The sequence below is a fragment of the Strix uralensis genome, chromosome 5 (assembly GCF_047716275.1).
Source record: "Strix uralensis isolate ZFMK-TIS-50842 chromosome 5, bStrUra1, whole genome shotgun sequence".
Classification (NCBI taxonomy): domain Eukaryota; kingdom Metazoa; phylum Chordata; class Aves; order Strigiformes; family Strigidae; genus Strix; species Strix uralensis.
The window spans coordinates 37,520,224-37,542,603 of NC_133976.1; the positions used below are offsets into that span (position 1 = coordinate 37,520,224).

The 22,380-nt window shown below is 36.0% G+C and overlaps 1 protein-coding gene across 15 annotated transcripts in view; it reads left to right on the forward strand.

Annotated features, from left to right (window-relative positions):
* USP15 (ubiquitin specific peptidase 15) overlaps positions 1-22,380 on the forward strand; it is a 72,788-nt gene that overhangs the window by 15,628 nt on the left and 34,780 nt on the right. For 4 of the 15 annotated variants that reach the window (XR_012629200.1, XR_012629201.1, XM_074870452.1 and 1 more), the window contains exons 2-6: positions 469-596; positions 5,080-5,210; positions 7,861-7,987; positions 13,616-13,761; positions 16,229-16,290. Coding sequence is in view for 12 of the 15 variants with exons in the window: in XM_074870452.1 (XP_074726553.1) it covers positions 469-596; positions 5,080-5,210; positions 7,861-7,987; positions 13,616-13,761; positions 16,229-16,290 (594 nt within the window). In the remaining 3 variants the exon portion in view is untranslated. The other 11 variants (XM_074870455.1, XM_074870457.1, XM_074870460.1 and 8 more) reach the window with 11 other exon arrangements.

Here is a 22,380-nt window from a genome sequence, read left to right on the forward strand (position 1 = left end):
CAGGACATCAGAGTCCTAAAGTTTTTCAACTTGAATATGAATGTTATAAATAAAACTCCAGCAAGAAAAAATATTTTACTAGAAGTTAGATGTCTTTTTTTAAAGGGCTAATTATAAAGTTTTAACTTGAATCTCCTGAATTCACAAATTGAGAACAGGAATTAAAGCTGATGATATTTCATGCTAAAAAGGGAAATGTTTTTTGAACTTGCCATTCTTCAACTTCTGATATACCGTATTGTTGGTCTTGCAAAACTGTACTTGCCTACTGTGATTAGTGGGATCTTTAATTGCCCACAATTAAAGCCCTTGTTGGTAGGAGATGCTGATAATGGTTAGCAGACCAGGCAGAAAAACATTCTCCATTTTGCAAGGCTGATGAATACAAGTGCTTTAACATGAATTAACTGGTACTGTAGGAAGTAGTAGCATGCCAATAACTAACTTGTATGTCTTCTTCCATTTAAGGTATCTAGTGGATAGTCGCTGGTTCAAACAGTGGAAAAAATATGTTGGTTTTGACAGCTGGGACAAATACCAGATGGGAGATCAGAATGTGTACCCTGGTCCTATTGATAATTCTGGACTTCTCAAAGGTAACTGCTTCTGATTGTGTAATAAGCCAATACTAACATTTAGTGCAAATTTGTTACAGATTGTTCATCTTTTGTAGTTGATAGTGTAAATGAATCTCATGACAAGGGAGCTGGAATAGACTTCCCTAACAAATTATGATTTTATGAATAAAATTATGGAAACTTCTTTGCAATGGCAACAGAGTATTTAATAACATCCAAATTACTGGTTTATAACAGTATTTTGGGATACCTTGGGAGTTGAAATTTAGTCAAGTTGACAAATAGCTAGCCTGAGTTCAATAAGATTTTTCTAGCTTAACTAAATTGGTTCATTTAAAATAGCATTGTAAAGTTGAACTCTAAAATTTACTTTTTGTAAATGAGCCCCAAGCCCTTACTTTGATTCTGGAACAATTGAATAAGAGGTATTATGCAGTTCAGTGATAATATAAAGTGGGGTGAAATGATAGAGGATAATTTCCTAATTTTTTTATGGTCTTCTAAGTATGGTTAAACTCTGTCACTGTTACAGTTGCTCAGGTCTTGACTGACTTTTGCTAAACTGTAGTCAGATTTGTGGACTCAGGTCTCGGAATAATTTCCCAGATATTTTAAGCTTTAGATCAAATTCTGTATTTAATGTCCAGTATTGAAATACCATTAGAGCTGTTAATATTTAATCTGCAAAATCTAGTGGATACAAAATCTAGCAGATAATTGGTTTTCTTCTTTGCAGTTACAGGTAATGTAATAGTACTGCAGAATCTGTTTGCGCATAGTAATACAAATTTTACAACTTCATGGGGTTTATGATGAGCTCTGACTTTCTTAATTCAAAACTTCTCAACTGTAATTAATATCTTACTATTTTGCAAGTTAAGTGTTAAAGATGATTGCCTCTTTCATAGGACTTGTCATACCATGTTGCACTAGTTGTCAGTGTGAGTGAATGTGCATGTCTGACAGTGACTAGTGCTGTATTGTTGTATGCATCTATATGTTCTCTTCCATCCACAAACTTAAAAGTCTTTTTGCTCCAGGTCAGTGATGTGTTTTGTTTTCTGAAATGCGAGGATCTAGATCTTTTGTATATTCTTGTAGTAAATCTTGCAGTGAGGCAGGCGTGTTCAGTGATACTTTTCAGTTGAAATCAGATGTAGCAAGATCTTTTTATCCTCAGTGAGGCAGCATCAGCTTAGTCTCTCTTCTGTGTCTACCCACTTTAAAAATGAGCAAAAACTTATAAGGCTCTGCATTGGCAGTGGTACCATGCATCCAATTACTGCCTGACATCTACTGTTTGGTGTGAACGCAATTTTAAAATTAAGGACATTAGTGCTCAGAAAATAGTAGCTGTCTCCTTCACCTGCTGCAAAGCAGCAATCCTCTGTACTAGGTTTCCTATGTAGCATAAATTGAACCTGAAAATGCTTGCGTTTTAATTCTGTCTTTGGCATGTAGTATGCTCTAGTTACTCTCATACTGCTCTCCTTAAGTGCTAAGTCTGAAAATTTGCATCTGATTTAAAGAATAAAATAATCTAAAACGGGCATGCTTTCTCAGATACTCTGCAGTGTAATGCAGTGATAAGAAAAACTATTATTAAATTCAAGAAAGACTGATTCCAGAAAACTGAAGCAGTATGTTGTGCTTATATTACTTAAATGCTGCTCCCTTATTTCCTGAACATTTGGGTGAAGTGAGAGCAGTGAAAAGTAACAGGTAGAGATTTCCGTTAATCTCAACATATGCAAAAAACATTGTTGAATGTAATGGAATGCACGTGTGCCATCTTCAAAAGAAGAGCTATATGGTCAACTTTAAATGAGCAAACAAAGCACAAAGAAGTAGTCATTTAGAATAGCTGATTGTTCATCATAGAAAATGGTGTCAGAGTCAGGGGACAACTTTGATGAAATACGGTTCTGTAAAAATTATACTAGGAGAAATGTTGTGGATTTTAGAAAGACAGAATGGAATCCAAATTATATCATCTCACTATAAACTCCTGTGGCTATATCAGATCAGTGCAGAAAGATAGTATGAACCTTTTAAAGAGATACTTGGACCTGAAGATGTGTTTGTGGATTTGTCCCCATGCTTTGCTCCCAGTTACAATGGAACCACCATATGCATAGCATTGAGTGGGCCAAGTAAGGTTTGATAGTGCAAGTCATAAATTATTTCAGCAAATGTTTCTTGTTTGTAGCTCTTGAATATAGATTTTTTTCCTAATCAGTCAAGACAGTTTTGAACCAAAATTTGGCTCTTGAAAATTGTTACTTATACAGCTAGGATGAAACAGCTTGAGGAGAAAAAAGGAAAGTACCTTTTAAACAGGTGCATTGATTGAAGTTTCTTGTTAGGTCCCATTAATTATATTTATCTCCATGAAGAACTGAATTCTTATTTACCTGTATGTTCATTGAGACGTTCATGTGAAATTCCATCTTTCTTTTTGTTTGAGAAATGGATGTACTGTGACTCCCAAAGTGGAATCTAAAGTCTGAGGTTTTCTTCCACTTTCCTTTGTTGCCTTCCGTGTTGCTCTTGTATCTTGCTATTTCTGAACTTGATTATCCCTGCTTTCTAAAATAACTTCATCATTCTAACACTTATATGTTGTACTTTGGGGGTTTTGTTGTTGTTAGGTGCTTTTTTTGTTTAGGTCTTCCTACTAAGCCATTTATGATTTTTATCAGAGAAAACACATGGAAACCATATTGTACCTTTTTGACTGCGTGAAGTCGTCTCTAAACTGCACAGATTGCATATTATGGAAACAGTATCTTTTTGCCACCTCAGAGCAACTAATGGTAGTAACAATTATCACACTTAAAATACATGAACTGAGAACAATGTGCATCTCCAGTGTTTTGTTCACACATCAAGGTTTTAGCTGAAGAAGGAAAGAGGGAGTTAGCACCAGTGATAATAGGAGCTGAGAAAGCCGTGCATCCTTCTTTGCCCATATTTTCACCATTTGGGTGATTAAAGCAAAAAGCATTGCTTTTTTCCCAGATTTCCCCTTAAAATCAAAACCCCTTTAAACCAGCTGAAGGTGTAACAAGTGCAGGTGGCGTAGGGAGCATTCTAGACTCTTGCTAAGCTGCATCTTGTTTACTCTTCCCACAAGGAAGTGAACACATCTCTTAAATGTCCTCAGTAGTGTCGCCCTCTTACAGAAAAGGTCATGTTGAAACATGTTTTATTAAATTCTTATTAAAAAAAACCAAAAGAATAGTTATCATTAAAGGACCTTTAATTTTTAAGTGTGCCTTTTTTAATGCTCAGGATAATTTTTTTTTTAATTGAAGTCACGTTATGCTGTGTTTGCTCAATCTGTACAAAGGAGAAACAAGAGAAGTACAGAAATATGATCAAATGACAGGACCTTAGTGCTTTTCATATGCACATAGTGCGCTGATTTTTGTCCTTGCAGAAAAATAAAGGTAACAGTATTCATTTTGCTTAGAAGTATTACTTAAAAAAAATCCAAGAAGGTGGCAAATACTTGAAGGAATTTGAGATTATTTAAGGTTACTTTTATGCTCAGTTTTAATTATGCAGTGTAACTCCACAGTTCATTCACATAGGACAACGAAAATAGATAGTCTGTATGTTTATTACAGTCTATTTATTCTTTATACATAGTCTATTTATTTTCATACTTCATTAAGTTTGTCATCCTGGTTCATTCTTTGGAGCTGAATGTGTGGGTCTCCCTGTTTTATCTCCCTCTGTACGGAGGGATGTTTGTTGGCCTGTAGCTGGGTACTTCCGAATGGAAGGACAGCTGCCCTAATTGTCTGAGGCTTACAGTGGGTCAGACCTGGCATCAACTCTTACACATATAGGGTAGCTGCTATCTTACTCTGTAATAAGGATTGAACCAAAGCTAAAAGCATGCTACTTACGTAGAGAGGTTGGCAAGTTGTATTTCTTTCAAGTGCTGCATCTTGCTGTCCTTGTGAAGAATTTTGTAGGGACTGTGTTTCCAGAGCACGTAGGATCCTTTAAGTAGGAGGACTGTACCATATTATTTTCCCAGTCTGACATGAAGTAAATGACTTCGAACTTTGTCTTGGGTCTGCTGTAACTACCCATTCCTGCCTTTTCAGTGAAGGATGCAACTGTAGCATGAAATGGAAGTATCCATGGTGATGTGGGAGTATGTGTGAAGTGGGTGGAGAAATGGATTGGTTTCTCTGAAGGCTATGATGGTGTGTGATAACAAGTTAGGCACTTACAATTGCATGAGGATATGAAATTGTCACTTGGGTTCCTGAGTGCAGGAGCACTACTTGTAACAGGTGTGCTGTGCATAAACTGGATAGCTTGCCTAAATAGTTTCAGAAGAGTTTTACTTTGAACACCATAATACTGACAACATAACCGTGACTCAGAAAATATTTTGTTTGCTATTTATATGAAAAATGTTACATTAAAAACTCAAGTAACAGAATTACAGTATTCAAGTAAAAATATCTTTCTCTTACAGATGGTGATTCTCAGTCTCTCAAGGAACATCTCATTGATGAGCTGGACTACATCCTTTTGCCAACTGAAGGCTGGAATAGGCTAGTTAGCTGGTATACACTGATGGAAGGTCAAGAGCCAATAGCACGCAAGGTACTCTTAAATTGCCTACTGGGATGAATATGATTCAGATATAGTCCTGCAAATATGCAGGAGTTGCACAGGAATTTATTAGAAGACTGTAAGTCCTGTCCTATGATAATCATATAGACAACTTCTGCTTTAGTTGCTTATAGATACCTAATTTTTATTCAGATTTTAGAGGCTTAAGCTTTTAGTACTGAGAAACAAGGATGCAAAGGATGTAATGCTTTTTTTTCCTGGAAGTAAGCCCTCTAATATTTCGAGAAGAACTTGCTTTAGAAGCTTGTAAGTCTATTAATGCAAATGATTTTGTAATTATATATAAAATCCTAAAACTGTATTGACTATATGAGTGAAAAGCCTAGCTCTAATAATGTTAACATTGGCAGAGTAGTTGGTAATTAATGATAAGCATAGTCTTCTGTGTTCAGCAGCTTGCTAAGGGAGTTTTTTCTTGAAGCAAAAAGCTTACCTCAACACAAGTAGTAGTCCATGGTATGGTGGATACGATGGCCCTCCGTCTGTATGAGATACTGAAAAATTAACATCAAAGATCTTAATTTTTGTTTGCTTCAGCACATACCATCGTTATTATTGAAGTGATATGGCATTGTATTGGTTTATTGATCATACAGTCTTTTTTGTTTGTATTATTTCTTACCATTTTCAGGTTAATGATTACAGTTGCATCCTTGCTGGACTGAATTACTTAAATTTTAAAATACATTTTGGTATGTTTGCCATTTCAAAATTGACCATTAGGGTATATTCTTTCAGATCTTTATTTTAATTCCTGAAAAACTGCTGACAGAATATTATGATTGGAATTTAGTTTGATGTGACTGCTGGTGTAATACAACTTTTTTTTCCTTCTATGACATGAGGATGGTCTAAGTACATGCATGCTGACCACTTACTTGAAGTGCATTCCTTTCAAACAAATGCCAGATTTAGCTATAGAAGAAATTCCGTGTCTTCAAGATTCATTTAGTCAGCAATAGTAGTAGTTTGTTGGGGTTTTTTTAACATTCTCTTTAGTACAATAAAAGAGATCTTTTTTTAAAGAGACATCCCTGGAATGTCTCTTTCTTTTTCTCTAGTTCTGTAAGAGCTGAAATCCATTAAAATGGCTTTCCTTCTTTAAAGATATATCTGTTATCAACTTGTTACTGTTTTTCCTGAAGATGGAGTTCAGCAAACTGAATGCTCTTCCATCATCATGGTAAAGTAAAAGTTCTGTAATGTTTTCACTTTGGGGGGGAAAATGGAAAGAGAGAGAAGGGGAATTAAGGGTAACTTGCCTTCTACTTAGAAGGAACTAACTGGAAAAGTACATGGAGTGTAATGAGCAGCCAGGTAAACTGGCATAGCTTCATTATTTTCTGCCAGTATGAGCAGTAGTTCTCCTCTGAGATGGTATTCCAGTTAAGAATTTTTCTTTCTGATGCTTTTTTCATTTGTTCATGATTCTTTCTCCTGTCTGCTTTAATGTTTTTTCATAAAGGTGGGATGATACTTTTCTTTCATCCCCTTTGTCACATAAACTTTTTTTGAAATGTGGATCCAGATTTTAAATTGATGCAATGTTGTACTTGATCCATGTCAGATAACATTATGACTTCAAGTAATAGGATGTGGTAATACTACCACTACAGTGTCAGTTTTATTCTCAGAAGTGTCTTAGCCGTACTGCACAGTTTTGTTTACTGCAACTATTTTGTTGTTACTCTAGGAGCTGAAAACCCTTCTAAGCTGCTCAAATTAAGATGCATTTCTATTTAAATGTCATGGTTGGCAGTCATTAAGGCAAACTACTGAACAGCAATAAAATCATTCACTAATTTATTTTTTTTCCTATGGCACAATCATACAAGTTATATTTGTACAGCAGATAGCAGATCTCTCCTAGCAATTAGCTGGTGGCTTTTTTTTTTACCGTATTTGTCAGATGTATCGTGTATCAGGCCGATGGTTATTTTTGGAACAGTCTACATGACTAAGTACTGCAGTTACAGTTTGGAAGATCAAAGGGAAAAACATTTAAGAGGTGACCCTGAATATTTCTTTTCTACATTTTACTTTTATAAAAAAAAATCCTGTATACTTAACTATTTTGCAATAGGTGTTACAAAAATGAACATATAATAAACAACTGAACTGAGTAGGTGAAATTTCAAATGAATGTATTCATTATCAGCATATAAGTGGAAGATTTGTAGGTTTTGTTTAAAAATGTGATATCCAAATTTTATTAGTGTGTTTTCTGGTTTTGATAAGTGTTCTTTAACTGTGAAAACCTCATGTTTTGAGGAAGGAGAATACTTTTGAAATAACAGTAACTTTTGGTGTTTTATCTTTTGATTGAGAATCATATCTTTTAGTTAAATATGCATATTTGTGATTTCCACTGTACTTAACACTTTGAAAGTCATGATGGTGGTGTTATACACAGGTAAGACATCATCATCAAGGAAAAAAATTACTTACTAGTTTACTGTATTTCTAAAAAGTTATAGGAGAATTTTAGTTCTAATTTTTGGCATTTATTAAGTTCTTACATTCCCTGAACTTGAGTTTCTTGAAGAGTTTTCAAAAATATTTTGAAGTGTGTATATGAAAACATATTTGGACTGATACCTGATCCTAATCTGTTTTTCAGGTCGTTGAACAGGGTATGTTTGTAAAGCACTGCAAAGTAGAAGTATATCTAACTGAATTAAAGCTTTGTGAAAATGGAAATATGAACAGTGTTGTCACACGAAGATTTAGTAAAGCTGATACAATAGGTATGCAAAACTGTTTTTAAAAATATATGATTGTTACTTGTTTAAATAGTACTTGGCAGCAAGTTCTGAGTAAATGAGTCTCTAGGTAAAATGATAGATGGTATTGTAACCATTAAAAAGTATGGGACTAGTCTTGTTTGGGTCAAATTAATATTTAATAAAGTTATTTGTAATATTTAGGAATTTTAATACAATTTTTAAAAAAGAACTGTTTTATTATCTAGGCATCTGTGTTAACTCTAGAGGTTTGTGCTTTTCAGGAAGCGAACAGTGTGATGTTTTTCATTATCTGTATTGGATTCCATGGTACTTTCTCCTGCCTTTTGGTGTGTAAGAAATACATTTTTTTTCATGTGTTTCCTTTTTACTAAGGAAACACTATTTGGTCATATATATAAAGAGAAGGGTATGTTACAGAACACAAGAATGAATTAAACTTATAAATTAACGGCTAAAGGTGACCTACAAAGGCAATATTCTTTGGGTTGTGAAGTGGCAGGCCAAGCACAACCTTTTACAGTAGCTAACTCCAGTACAGTAACTTACCTTTATTTGTAGTTATTTTACTATATTTCAATAACATATTTGTCTCTGAAAATAACAATCAGAATACATGTAAATATATTGCTAATCATATAAACTCAGGTTTTGGTGTCTTTTGCATGTGTATATGAGATAAGTCTTTCAGTCAGCTGTATTTGTGCAGTTAGAATTGTACTTTATGTCCTTGGCACTTATGCCCAGCCATTACTCTTTGTTTACGTTCTTTGACAACGATGTAGTTTTTTCAGGTTTTGCTTCTCTTTGCATTATGGGTAATGACTTAGACTTGCTACCCTTTAATTCTTTGCAGATTGCTTGCTTTAAAAACAGAATAATTCTACTTTGTTAAATTTTAATCTTTAAGTTAAACAAGTAATCTTCTGCTTGTATTAGAATAAAAACTTATAAATTATGAAATTTGCCCTTGAAACAAGGCTTCAGTGTTATATGTTAATTGGCCTTTTTGTGATCTGGTTTAACTTGAGAAGATGTACTTCGTTATTCTCTCAGCAAACCCAGAAATTTAGAAAAAACAATTTAACATTATCCTTCCCCAAGGACCAAATACAAGGTATTTTGCAGCTATACTGAATTTAACTGTATCATTGGAATTATAAGTAATGGATGAATTTCTGATATTTTCTTTCTCTAATCAGAAGCAGGGCATTTTGAAGGTGTATTCCCTTTTTCTTAGCAGAGAGAGAATTAAAATTACAAGAAAATTGTCATAAAGGGTAATGAGAAAGTCAGGCTCATTGGCAGCCCTTTTCCAGACACTGGTCTAATTTGCGTTCCTGATATGTGGATGACATGCTCTTGGAAGACTTAAGAACATACCTTTTCTGAAGCTGAAGCTTCTTATGCAGAGCACCAAGCAGGGCCATCCTAGCCAGGACATCCAGAAGAGTTTGTCTTTTAGAAGAAAAGCTAGAAAAAATTAAAACCACTTATAGGAGTGAAAAAATAACTGATTCCTGAGGTTTTTCTCTTATCATCCATTAATAAGATGGTGATGTTTTCTCCCCTGTCCTTACCTTAAGTATGTTTAAGGGAGTTCTGGAATTCATCAAATATATAGCAGAGATGCTCATTATATCAATAAACAATATGCAAGAAGAATCTTTCAGTCTTGATTATTTTTCACCCTTCCTTGTATATGCCAGTGAGGGATGCATTTTCATTATGGTTGCAGAAGACTTGTACAAGAGAGTCAGTATCAGCCCCACTGAAGTGAGTGGACATAAGGTACTATGATCTTTTCAAGAAGTTTTAATTTTTCTACCCGCCATCATTGATTATATTATTTACTGCCCTCAAAAGATCAGTACAAGACCTTCCTTAATTCACATAAACAGAAAAAGTTTTGAAGCACTTTAAATACTCTAAGCACAGCATAATATTGACCTACTAGTGAACACTACACTCTTCAAGTGTGTGTTATTCCTGGAATACCTTTGCTTCTCCACTCAAATAGAAACTAAACTCATCTGTATGTCAACAAGTTAGTACAAGATAGGAAAAAATAATTATAAAGGGCAGACCTAATCATGACAGTCATTTTCTTGGGGTGGTACTGGACACATCTAATGTGTTCTTTGGACCTTCTTGGGAATCTCCTACAACTGAGGACTCTCGCCTTGGAGGCAGTGCATATTCACTTTGAGACTGATTGATGACTAACTCTTTTTGGGGAGGTGGGGGTGGTTTTTTAATTCTAAAAAGAAAATGAGCCAGACAATAGATGTAGTTCAGGCAGCGTTTCAGTCTAGTTGTTGCTGATCCTAGAGAGCATCAGGGCTTCTGAATGAATATGAGTTAATGATCCATTCTGGCGTCGTCATCATATGGAAGTATGATAAAACTAAGTCATCAGCTAATGTGTAGGCCTTTTCTACCATTATTCAACAGTTTTACAAACAACAAAATGACAGAAAGATTGTCTGTAGCTTCTATTATAAACAAATAAGGTTGTGTCTGCAATGCCATAAACAATTCCAAAACTGAGCTGATAAACTTTGTAGATTACACCAGTGGCTCTGCATCTCATGGGCTTTTGGATTTTTGCTAGTAAATTATCTTGGCAAATGTCTGTGATTCATCTTTCCCTTTAATTTTCTGCAGAATACAAGAATTGCCACCCTTGAGGACAACTTATTCTGGGATCTGTGACTAGCCTTTCCCTTCTTTAGGAAACTGGGATTACTGTTTCATAATACAGATTATCATTTTCCTACAGTTTTCTTTAGCCAGTATTTGTGATAGCACTAGCCTTTGTATTAGGATCCACTGAACTTCTCCAGCATCTCATCAAGAATCTTCCACACAGTCTTGCAAAATAGTACTTAAATCATGCAGCTGTTTTTTTGGAGGAGCTATCTGATTTTTAATATATCCTATATAGGATCCATAACCTTTAACTCTTAAATTGAACTATCTCAGATTGTGGCCATGACTGGATTGAGAGCAGCCCTGCGGAGAAGGACTTGGGGGTATTACTGGATGAAAAACTGACTACGAGCCAGCAATGTGTGTTTGCAGCCCAGAAAGCCAACTGTATCCTGGGCTGCATCAAAAAAAGTGTGGCCAGCAGGTCGAAGGAGGTGATTCCGCCCCTCTGCTCTTGTGAGACCCCACCTGGAGTACTGTTTCCAGCTCTGGGGCCACCAACATAAGAAAGACATGGACCTGCTCCAACGAGTCCAGAGGATGGCATGAAGATGATCAGGGGGCTGGAGCACCTCCCTTACGAGGACAGGCTGAGAGAGTTGGGGTTATTCAGCCCAGAGAAGAGAAGGCTCCAGGGAGACCTTACAGCAGCCTTCCAGTACTTAAAGGGGGCCTACAGGAAAGATGGGGAGGGACTCTTTATCAGGGAGTGTAGTGGTAGGATGAGGGCTAATGGTTCTAAACTGAAAGAGGGTAAATTTAGATCAGATATAAGGAAGAAATTCTTTACTGTGAAGGTGGTGAGACACTGGAACAGGTTGTGCAGAGCAGTTGTGGATGCCTCCTCCCTGGAAGTGTTCAAGGCCAGGTTGGACAGGGCTTTGAGCAACTGGTCTAGTGAAAGGTGTCCCTGCCCATGTCAGGGCAGTTGGAACTAGATGATCTTTCAGGTTCCTTCCAACCCGAACCATTCTTTGATTCTATACAGCTGATGGAGTGAGAGGCATCTTTAAAGGACAGTTTTTCCTGTCTCTTTTGTACATCGTCCTAGTACTAATTATCTCATACATGGGATGTGTATAACACTGCTAGAGGAGAGCCCTGTACACCATATGCATCAGACCACACCTATTTGAGTGTAATGTTTTCATTTATGCTGGAACACTTCAGAGCATAAGCCAGCACTTCAGTGATACTTGCTGGGGAGCTGGGGCGAAGAGTTATAAAGTGTGCATTGGTTACATTCATGGAAGTATGTAAAAGAACCTTAGTTTCACAGTCTCAAAATTAGCATAATAGTCAAGTGGAACATGCTCTTCCCAGAGTCTTGGACATGTTTAGTCATCTGATAGGATTGATGCTTCCTGTCTCATAACAGTTCTGTTAGTGAAGCTGGAGTGTTAAAATTAACATAATAAATGTTAATTTAGTACTTGCAAAGAATATGAGCTGCAATGCTCAAATAATTGATTGTCATGTTATTAAGATAATGAAAAAGTCTATAAATTCTTTCAGTGAAAGTCATTGATAAATCTGGATTATTTTTGGTTTTGGAAGATTCTTGCTGGTTAGATTTACTCATACATTCAAATATAGTTATTTGAAAACACTGGTTAAGAATTGGTTCAGACAGTACATGATGTTTTTAAAAAAGTCAACAAATCAAGTAACAGCCTGTTGCCTTGTTCATAGCACCTACCTTGCCTACTTATCTCTATTACAGAAACAGATGATCCAGTCTAGCACTTGCTTTCATACTAAAATGCATGTTAACTAGTATAGAATGAAATTTTATTCATTTGCCTACAACATCTACAAATATTATATTGGCCAGTTGTCATGCATTTGACAAGCCAAGATACTTTTAAGCTCCAGGTCTCATTTTGACTTTTCATATTTAACTTAGTGGAAGAGAAAATAATCATATTAATTGAAAGGGAATAAGGGGAATGCTAGAGGAGCTGAACCACTGGTGTTTTGTCCTGAGACTTCAGGGAAATGTCTCTCAGAGCTTACAGTGCCCATTTTTATAATTGTGTTTTCAGTGATCATCAGGTATAAACTGTATGTTTCTTGGTTTTGTTTTCTGTGTTAGCTGTTATGAGACTTGGCTACCACAGGGCTTTATGAGTGTACCAGTTAAAAAAAACATTTACATGAGGTTGCTATGGTATAGCACTGTACATATTAATTCAAATTAAAGAACTTGTTAATAAACTTTTGCATAAGGAGGATGGAGTTAAGGATGAACTTCTTAAATTTCAGTTGTAGACAATAGTTACACTACCTTAAAATAACGTAGCAGGTAGCCCTTTTTATGTTAAATCTTTCAGGAACATAAAATCTTGCATCATCACTTTAAAATAAATTTATGTGCTTCAGTTTTACAGAGTACTCTTAAATTTCTGTGAGCGTGTAAATTAAACTTTATGCATATATATTGTGGTTAGTGCTAATTGCACTGGGATATGGGTAGTAGAAGAGTGAAAATCAAAAAGGATTTCATTTAGGGAGAGGAACAGAATGACTTGCACTCCCTGCACCTGATTTTGCTGCAAATCTTGCCTCTAATCATTCCCTCCCCACCCACACTCCTGTGTTACTACACTCTGAGAAATTAGTAGATGGGTACCTTGGTACCTCCTGTCATCTGTTATTTATCAGCTTATCTTTATTTGGTCTGCTTTGCTAAGAGATTCAAGAGGGAATAAAATAGTCCTCTAGCTGTTTCCATTTTCAGGACAAGCAGACTAGCAACTTGCTGCTTGTCCTACAACGTGATGTAGTTGCATGTCTGTTTCTACAGTTTTGTTTGTATTTTGAATATAAGAAAAGACTAGGTGATTCTCATGCTTTATTCAGCTTTATCCAGTTTGTGTAGTGAAATGCTAAACTTGTGTTTTCTCCATTTCAAAACAGATACAATTGAAAAAGAGATAAGAAAAATCTTCAATATTCCAGGTGAAAAAGAGACCAGATTGTGGAACAAATACATGAGTAATACTTTTGAACCTTTGAATAAACCAGACAGTACCATACAGGATGCTGGTTTATACCAGGGACAGGTACAGTGTAATATTTTTTTTTTATACTTTTTTTTCTTGTGAAAATGTAGCTGTACCAAATGAATTTTCCTTCTTTTGAAATGAAAATTGCCTCCTACATTGTGTTAGGGATAGAGGATTTTATAAACAAATTCATGAAGATAGAAGTAGTCTTTAAGTGTATTTTCAGGATTAGAGATGAGTGTAACTTTCCTAGTGAATTAAAAGTGAATGAACATAACATTGCTGACTTGAATTTGATAAAACCTGAAATAAAAAAATATTCCTGGGATCTGGGATATATTCCTGTAATCAAACCCAAAATTTGAAGAACTTTTTAGGTACTATATAAGAATAATGTCTTCTACTCAAATTTCACTGTCCAGATTTCAGAAAGAAATTAAAAAGAAAATATTTCAGATAAGAACTATAGAGAAAAGAGCTTGAAAACCTGCTTTAGCGTGAGACTATATCATCACTTTAAAATCTCTTTATGGGAGGATTTCTTACAAGATGATTTTTTTACCTTTACAGATGAATATAAAGAACAGATTTTGGATGTTAGAGCTACACAAATATAAATGTGAACTGATTGAACAATTTCATCACTAGAATAACTTTTCAGATTATTACATTGATTCTTTAGTCTTCAAATAGAGTTGGATGTTTTTTCAACAGCTGTTAGTTCATGCTGTAGTGCTACAAATATGAATGGATGAAATTTGATGGCAGTAATTGTAGGCAAGACTATATTAAAGTATTTCCTTTTGCCTTGAAATACTTGACTCTAACCTACTTACCAGCAGTATTTATGCTGTACTTCAGTTTTCTTTTATGACATGGAAGGTAAGTAATCAATGCACCAAAATAACAGCTTAAACTATTGTGCCCTTTAGCTTCATACTGCACGCACTTAAACCCTCACACAGGTAATTTTAACAATGCAGAGGTCCTGCTGGAAGAGCCCACATCTCCCATAAAAGATTTGCGTCAAAGATGTAACTTGCAAATTGCCTCTATCCCAGTGAAACATTAACTGTGAAGCAAGCATGGTCTAATATAGCCATAGAAACATCTCTAGGTGACATCTGTACTTTCACCAAAACAAATATTGTTCAAAACTGAGTTTAACCATGGTTTCTGAAAATGCTAAATGTCATGGTAGACCACGTGTGTTTGGTCAGTTGCACTTGCTGACACACAAGGTTGTTATTTTTCTTGTTGAGCCTCCTAATCTAATAATAGTTATTCTGACTATTACAGTCTATCTAACTTAATAGTTATTTTTTATTGTGTAATTCTAAACTATGTATGTGATAGAGTAAATTAATGTTTTGAATTTATCAGCTGGTTTCTGAAGTGAGCCTTTAGGGGTTCCATTGAACTTTTAAGTCTAAATCTTCCTTTTATTTAGTAAAAAATGAAAGCCAATGGAAGGAAATATGGCGGAATTTGTCTTACAACATTCATGACCCAAAGGTAGCAGACTACTCTTTTCCAGATAGAAAGCTGGTCATGATAGAAAGCTAGTTTTCAGTGTCATGTCTGGCAGCATGACTTGCTTATAAGGTTTTGAGCGTAAGTACGTATGTGAATGTATGTCACTGTGTAGACACTTAGAAGCATAATATGGCAGTTAATCAGTGTCCTGAAACATCAGTGTGTATGTACAGTTATGCAAAATTAGTTGCATTGGAAATTAAAGAGTTAGATTCAGTTTAAATATTGGAGTCTAGTTCCCATTTCAAATGATCTGACTATCCCAGCTGTCAATCAAGAAAGGCATGAGCTTTTTGTAGGTCCTATGTCATATCTGCCAGCATAGGGCAGATATCTCAAATACCCAAAGGCGTTTCAAATGGCACTTGATGCCTGTGTTTAGGACTGAGTGTTCTGTACTCCCTTTTGTACCAATAACAACGTGAATGAAATTATTTTCATTAGCCAACTGTCCCATTGGAAAATTATTACTAGATTAATGCTTTTGCAAAAAATACGGGAGTAACCAGACAGGTATGATTTTAAGGCTATCAAGGCAGAAAATAGATCGCTTTGGGTTCTTTTTTTCCTACCGATTTGTGTTGTGTGTGAAGCAAAATTCCTTCAGGAATATCCCTTCCTTAACAGGGCTGTTGTATAGATGTGATTTCTGTAGATTCATAGATGCTATTTAGACATTGCAGGTCATCTTCTGACCTCTTTGAGAGGTAAGGTCTTGCCATTTTATCCATGGATTGCTGAGGTATTGAAGTATTAAGTCGCTTGCCCAAAGTTGCATAAATTAAGATGTGGGGAGAAAAAAGTGAATAGAGCAAGAGGAAGGTGCAGTGTAATTGAATGGAATATTCTTGAACCTCAGGGAATAGTAGCTTAAATGTCAGTCTTTTCCATCTCAATCACATGTCAGCAAATCCATTAAAAAGTTTGGAACAGAAAGCAATCTACTGATATTTTTATTTCAGTTTTCTTATTGCACTTTTTGTGGTAGGTACTGGTGATAGAACAGAAGAATGAGGATGGAACATGGCCAAGAGGTCCTTCAACTCCTAAGTAAGTTACGAATTTAAGTCATGTTATTCACCATAGCTTAACTATTTTCACATGTTATTTTGCTTTAAAAAAAAATGTTTTTAAAAGTGGTGTTTCATTTTGAAAATAAGCCTTCAGATGTTTTAGCTGAAAATATGCCAAATATTGTGTTTCTTGTAAGTGCTGCACGTTGTAGAACTTGACATAATAATGGTGGATTCCAGCATATACATTGCTTAATTTTGTTGATTTCAGCCAGTGATATACGTTATCCTGCTTAAAAATAGGGGAAAAAAAAAAATCCATCGTAGAAAACTGTAAAACTTAGCTTATTTTATTTAGAGTTCTGTTTCAAAGCATAGCGTATCTGTCAGGTGAACATAGATACATGTATTTTATCAGTATTTTTCTTATGTAAATGTTTTCATGAATACCTTGTCCTTTTATCTCCAGAGCACAATATTTGCACATAAACGTTATTTAAATTGCAGTCTACATTACCAGCATGTTGCCTTTGTTCTTTGTTGGGCTGTCATCAGTTAACAGAGTACAATGGTCTTTTTCTTTTCTGTTCTTCCTGCTGCCATTATCAGCAGCACTTTGATAATGGCAAGTGAGTAGAAAAACTTGAGTGTGGTTTTTCTCATTTAGATGGATAAACATTTTTAATATTGTTTCCAGAATCTGAATCATGTTCTGTTGGTTTTGAAGAACAGTTGGAATTAGTTACTAGTAAACTAATACAATCTCAGCCTTATAAAGTTAACTGTTTTTTCCCTTTGTTGGCTGGTTCTTGAGCATATCTTTAATAAAAAGTTCTTTTAAATTCCTTTTGATATTCTGCATTCATGTAACTGAGTTTCACTGTTGTTTTAAAACATTTTTATAATATCATTCCTTATAATTTGAAGGACAGAGATTCTTTATCTTTGGTGGTTTATGTCAAGCACTTTTACTAGGAGCACTAGCTTCTATTAAGTTGCTTAATGAAGCTTGAGTTCAATTTAAGCTTAGTATGCACAGTATAATCTTGCTTAGCAAGATGTTATTACACAAAGAATTGAGAATGTAGAGCAGCAGAAAGAATGGGATGCAAAATACTTGAAGTTTAATATCTGACCTCAAAAAGCATCTGGTAGAAATGTAAATTTTCAGTCAAATTTTAGTTGTAGATTTTGAAGGTTAAAAGAATTTAGATAACTCAGTGTCACAGTTTCTCTTGGAAGTTTTGGTGGAAAGATATTCTTGGTGATGGTAACTGCTTTTCTTCTGCCAAATTTCTATTCCACTTCATGGAAGACATTCAGGAGCAATATGTAAATTAAAGAATATCTCCTGGAAAACGTTTGATCTGGGGACAAGTAAAATGGTAATTGAGAATACCGGTGTCAAGAGGAGGCTATAAGTAAACCAGCAAAGGAGGATGAATGGTTTTGCTGTGAAGCTGGGGTATGTTTTTGAAGTTTGGCAGCTGTCAGAAAGATTGATTGAAAGTTGGTATTCAAATGCATTGTAGTAGTGGAAGGTTTGCGAAATTTAGTGGATTCAAATAGAAACTATCAACAAACAGTAATGGGGTCAGGTTTTTACACCTGTTTAAAAATTTATGAAAAATCTAATAAATGTTTAAAGGGGTAGAAATATTAAACACTTGCTTTTGAGCCTTCTGTGTGAGCTGCATTAGGAGTATTAGCTTGTCACCACAAATAATATACATCCAGATAGCTTTCTACAGTCCTGTCACTGGTTGCACACTGGTCTCACACCAGTCCTGCTGAGACTACCACTTTGTAGTGCTTGTTTTGGAAGAGTACAAATTGTAAACCTAAATTCTGATGCCAGGGAATACAGTGCCCTATTTAGAAAGGTCTAAATGCAAAATATTGGAAAGTATGAGAGATTTATAATGCTTGAAAAGGGCAGGATCATTTCAGAACATCACCTAAGCTAATCACAAAGTAGTTGAGGTTGGAGGGCACCTCTGGAGATTGTCTGGTCCAACCCATCTGCTCAAAGAAGGGTCACCTAGAGCAGGTTGCCTGGGACTGTGTCCAGTCAGGTTTTGAGCATCTCCAAGGATGGAGGCTCCACCACAAGCCTTCCTGGAAAACCTAGTCCACTGTTTGATAACCCTCACTGTAAAACAAAATTTCTTATATTTAAACAGAATTGCCTGTGCTTCAGTTTGTGCCCATTGCCTCTTCTCCTTTCAGTGGGCACCACTGAGAAGGGTCTTGTTCCATCTTTTTAATTTCCTCATATTGCGTATTTATATAAATTGGTAAGATCACTCTGGAGCCTTCTTTTCTCCAGGTTGAACAGTCCAAGCTCTCTCAGTCTCTCCACGTAGGTCAGATGCTGCAATCCCGTGATCACCTTTGTGGCTTCTCACTGGACTTGCTCCTGTGTGTCCCTGTCTCTCTGGAACTGGGGAGCCAGCCCAGCAGTGAACGCAGCACTCCAGAGGTGTCTCGCCCATGCTGAGTGGAGGGGAAGGATCCACTTCCCTTGAGCTGCTGGCAGTGCTTTTCCCAATGCAGCCCACACGGTGATTGGCCCAAGGACACGCTGCTGGCTCATGTTCAGCTCTTTGTCCAGCAGGACCCCCGTGCTTCTCTGCCAAGCTGCTTTCCATCTGGTCACCCGTGCCCCCCACACCCCCCCAACACCCCAGTGTGTACTGGTGCCTGGGGTTATTCCTCCCCAGGTGCAGGCCTTTGCATTTCCTTTGACTGAACTTCATGAGCTTCCTGTCTACCCATTTCTCCAGCCTGCTGAGGTCCCTCTGAATGGCAGCACAACCTATGTTGTGACAGATGAAAATGAGAGATAGTAAGATGTCCTGCACATTTTCTCTGCCTCTTTCTTGTTAGCAGAAGCATAACAGCAATCATTGTATTGATTGCTTCTTTTGGCAATTTTTCTTTCTTCCTACTGCAGGTGATGAACGTTGGCAGTTTTTTATGAGAAACATGTTAAAGGTGTGAACATCTTTCTCTACAGCAAGAAAAGAACATATTTACTTTGAAAGTGGACAAATTGGGACCTCAGCTCAGTATAGGAAGGAACACTTTTGAAAACGATAATTCTGTTTCTCTTAAAAGTATAATGACTCAGTACAAGTGAAAAGATTGATTATCATCATAATTGTCTCTTCTTCTGAAGAAACTTGGAAGAAATTATTTTAAGATCCTTTTATATAAGAGCAGAGACCGTGCTGTGCAACTTAGAATTTCAGATCTATGTCCAAGCTTGTCAGTGTTTGGGTTTCTCTTATGTGTACTGTTCTTCTAACATCTGAATTTATTTAATTTTGGAAGTCATTGCAACATCAGCTGTAAAAACCCCACTAAAGTTTAATGATATCTGCTCTTGTCTCATATTTTAATGCTGCTTAAAATGTTTGTGGGTTGGTTTTGGGTTTTTTTTGTCTGGAAGTATCTGAATGTGCTGTACATTCTTAAAACGTTCACAGGGTCAGTCAGGCTTAGGAATAGCTGTATATTTGGCTCTCCGAGAGGTTCTGTTTATATCAGCTGTTTATATTAGCTACTGGGATGTTTGTTGATCGGGAAGATTGGCTTCTGTGAAACTTTTTCTAGGGAGCTCATAGTGACTTCTCCTGGAATGTCTTTACTGTCATCTGCTCCCTAAATAGGTATTACTCAGCATTAATGGGCAGTTCTGAGAAAATGTTGTTATACTAACTTTTCTGTGAATAACTGTCTCCTCAACATCATACACATGACAAACTCATCCAAACATGGAGATCCCCCGTTGCTTTGGTACCTTAGTTGCTGCTGATCCCAGTCCTTGAATAAAGAATTGTGATCTGTGTGCAGACAATTTTTTTTTTTCGTATCTATATCCTTCTGTGGGAGTTTATGCCACAGGCAGAAAAACAACCAACCAGTCAACCCTATTTGAATTGTTTATTATCATTTTAATCTAAGATATAAAAAAATCTAAGGTTGTAGTTCAAGTAATTTAAGCAATGTACTACAAAATCAAATTACTTGAGTTCAGGAAAAACTATACAACAATTAAAACCTTTCATCCAATCTGTGATTATAAAACTTGAGACAAGGAGAAGGAAGGAGGTTAAGTTTTGAAGTTCCATGAATTACCAAATGAATAGCCAGGACAAGGTTTCTATTAGTGTTCTGTTAAGAAGTTCTTACCTGTTTACAGGCAATTATAAAAGCAAGTTACAGAAACATACAAAGAACCTATTAACTAGAAACTTATTTCCTGCTAATTTTAGAAAAGTATTGTTTGCTGTTTTATTAGGAGACTTAATCAACAAGTATTAAATCTATTGATCCATCATATTCTTCAAAAATCTTCTTAATGGTAAAAAACTAATGATTTTTAACTACACTATCAATATATATCTGTGTGTATAATAAAAGTAACAGATTTAATTGTGATCCTTTTTTTTTTTTTAGACTTCACTGTGGAATAAATCAACCTAATCAAATAGCTGACTACTTTGCATAATTTCAGATGGTCTGCTGTTAATTTTAATAATTTTTGCATGTAAAAGGCAATACATTGATTTTGGTTTTTTTTTTTTTTTACCATACAGAACTTTGAGACTGTACTCATTCATAGTTTTTCCTCCTTGTAATAATGAATGTTTTCTTACATAATTTGTCACATGGGAAGTTTTTTCATGATTTTTTTTTTATGGTTCAAAACTGTATGCCTTTTTGTCTTGGAAAAACATTGAAGGCTTTTACTTGATTCTTTTGCTGGATCCCATAATGTTTTTAAAAGAAAAAAAAATGAATAAAAGATGCTTAGCTATCTATTTTGAAAGAATTTAATGCTTGTGTATCCAAGTTTCTTAGGAAACAATATCCATGAGTCTTCAAAAGAAAAACTGTGTTCCTCTACTGAAATGAAAAGTATTCTCTTTAACAAAGAAATTTAAAATCTGGGATTTTTCCCTGAAGCAGTTGATGTGCAGACAAGTGTGCCTTTCTACTGACTTTGATGTAAGAAAGATAATTGTGGAAAATAGAACTAACTGGGGACTTACTCTGATGTCTTAAATTGTAAAAGCAAAAGCTGTCAGAGCTTGTCTGCCAGTCAAGGGCTGGACTGCCATTTGCTGCTGTGTAATAACTTGTTAGACTGTGATAACCATGTGTCTGATCCCCTGTGGGTAAACATCAAACACTGGTAATGTACAACAGACATTTTCAAGTTAGTTTAACAAACATGTTCATTAGTATCAGTTAATGGAGGGTTGAGAAACTCTTAACAAATGCATGCCCTGAACATTTTAATTTTTTTTGATTACTGAATCTTAAAATACCAACCTTTCATGCACCACCACCCCCAAGAAGTACGATTGACTGAATTAGTTGGTTTTTGTAAGAAAAGAATAGTCGAAACTGAAGTAGGTTAAACATACTAAAGTTTGCTTTACAATACTAAATTGTATGTTAGACTGATTATAACCACCCCTTCACTGAACCAGAGTCCTTGAGGATGGAAGAACCTCTTGGGATATTCTCATCTTGTCCCCCTACTCAAAGCAGGGGCATCTGGAGCAGGTTGCCTGGGACTGTGTCCAGGTGCACTTTGAATATCTCCAGGGATGGAGACTGCACAGCCACTCTGGTCAACCTGTTTCCGTTTTTGACCACCCTCACTGTAAAAAAATTGTCAGTTTACCACGTCTTTTGTGTGCGTGTGAACATCATCATATGTTCAGATAAAATTTTGTTTAATTTATACCCATTGTCTCTTCTCCTTTCAGCGGTCACCACTGAGAAGGGTCTTGCTCCATCTTTTTAATTTCCTCATATTGGGTATTTATACACATTGGTAAGATCACTCTGGAGCCTTCTCCAGGTTGAACAGTCCAAGCTCTCTCAGTCTCTCCACGTAGGTCAGATGCTGCAATCCCGTGATCACCTTTGTGGCTTCTCACTGGACTTGCTCCTGTGTGTCCCTGTCTCTCTGGAACTGGGGAGCCAGCCCAGCAGTGAACGCAGCACTCCAGAGGTGTCTCGCCCATGCTGAGTGGAGGGGAAGGATCCACTTCCCTTGAGCTGCTGGCAGTGCTTTTCCCAATGCAGCCCACACGGTGATTGGCCC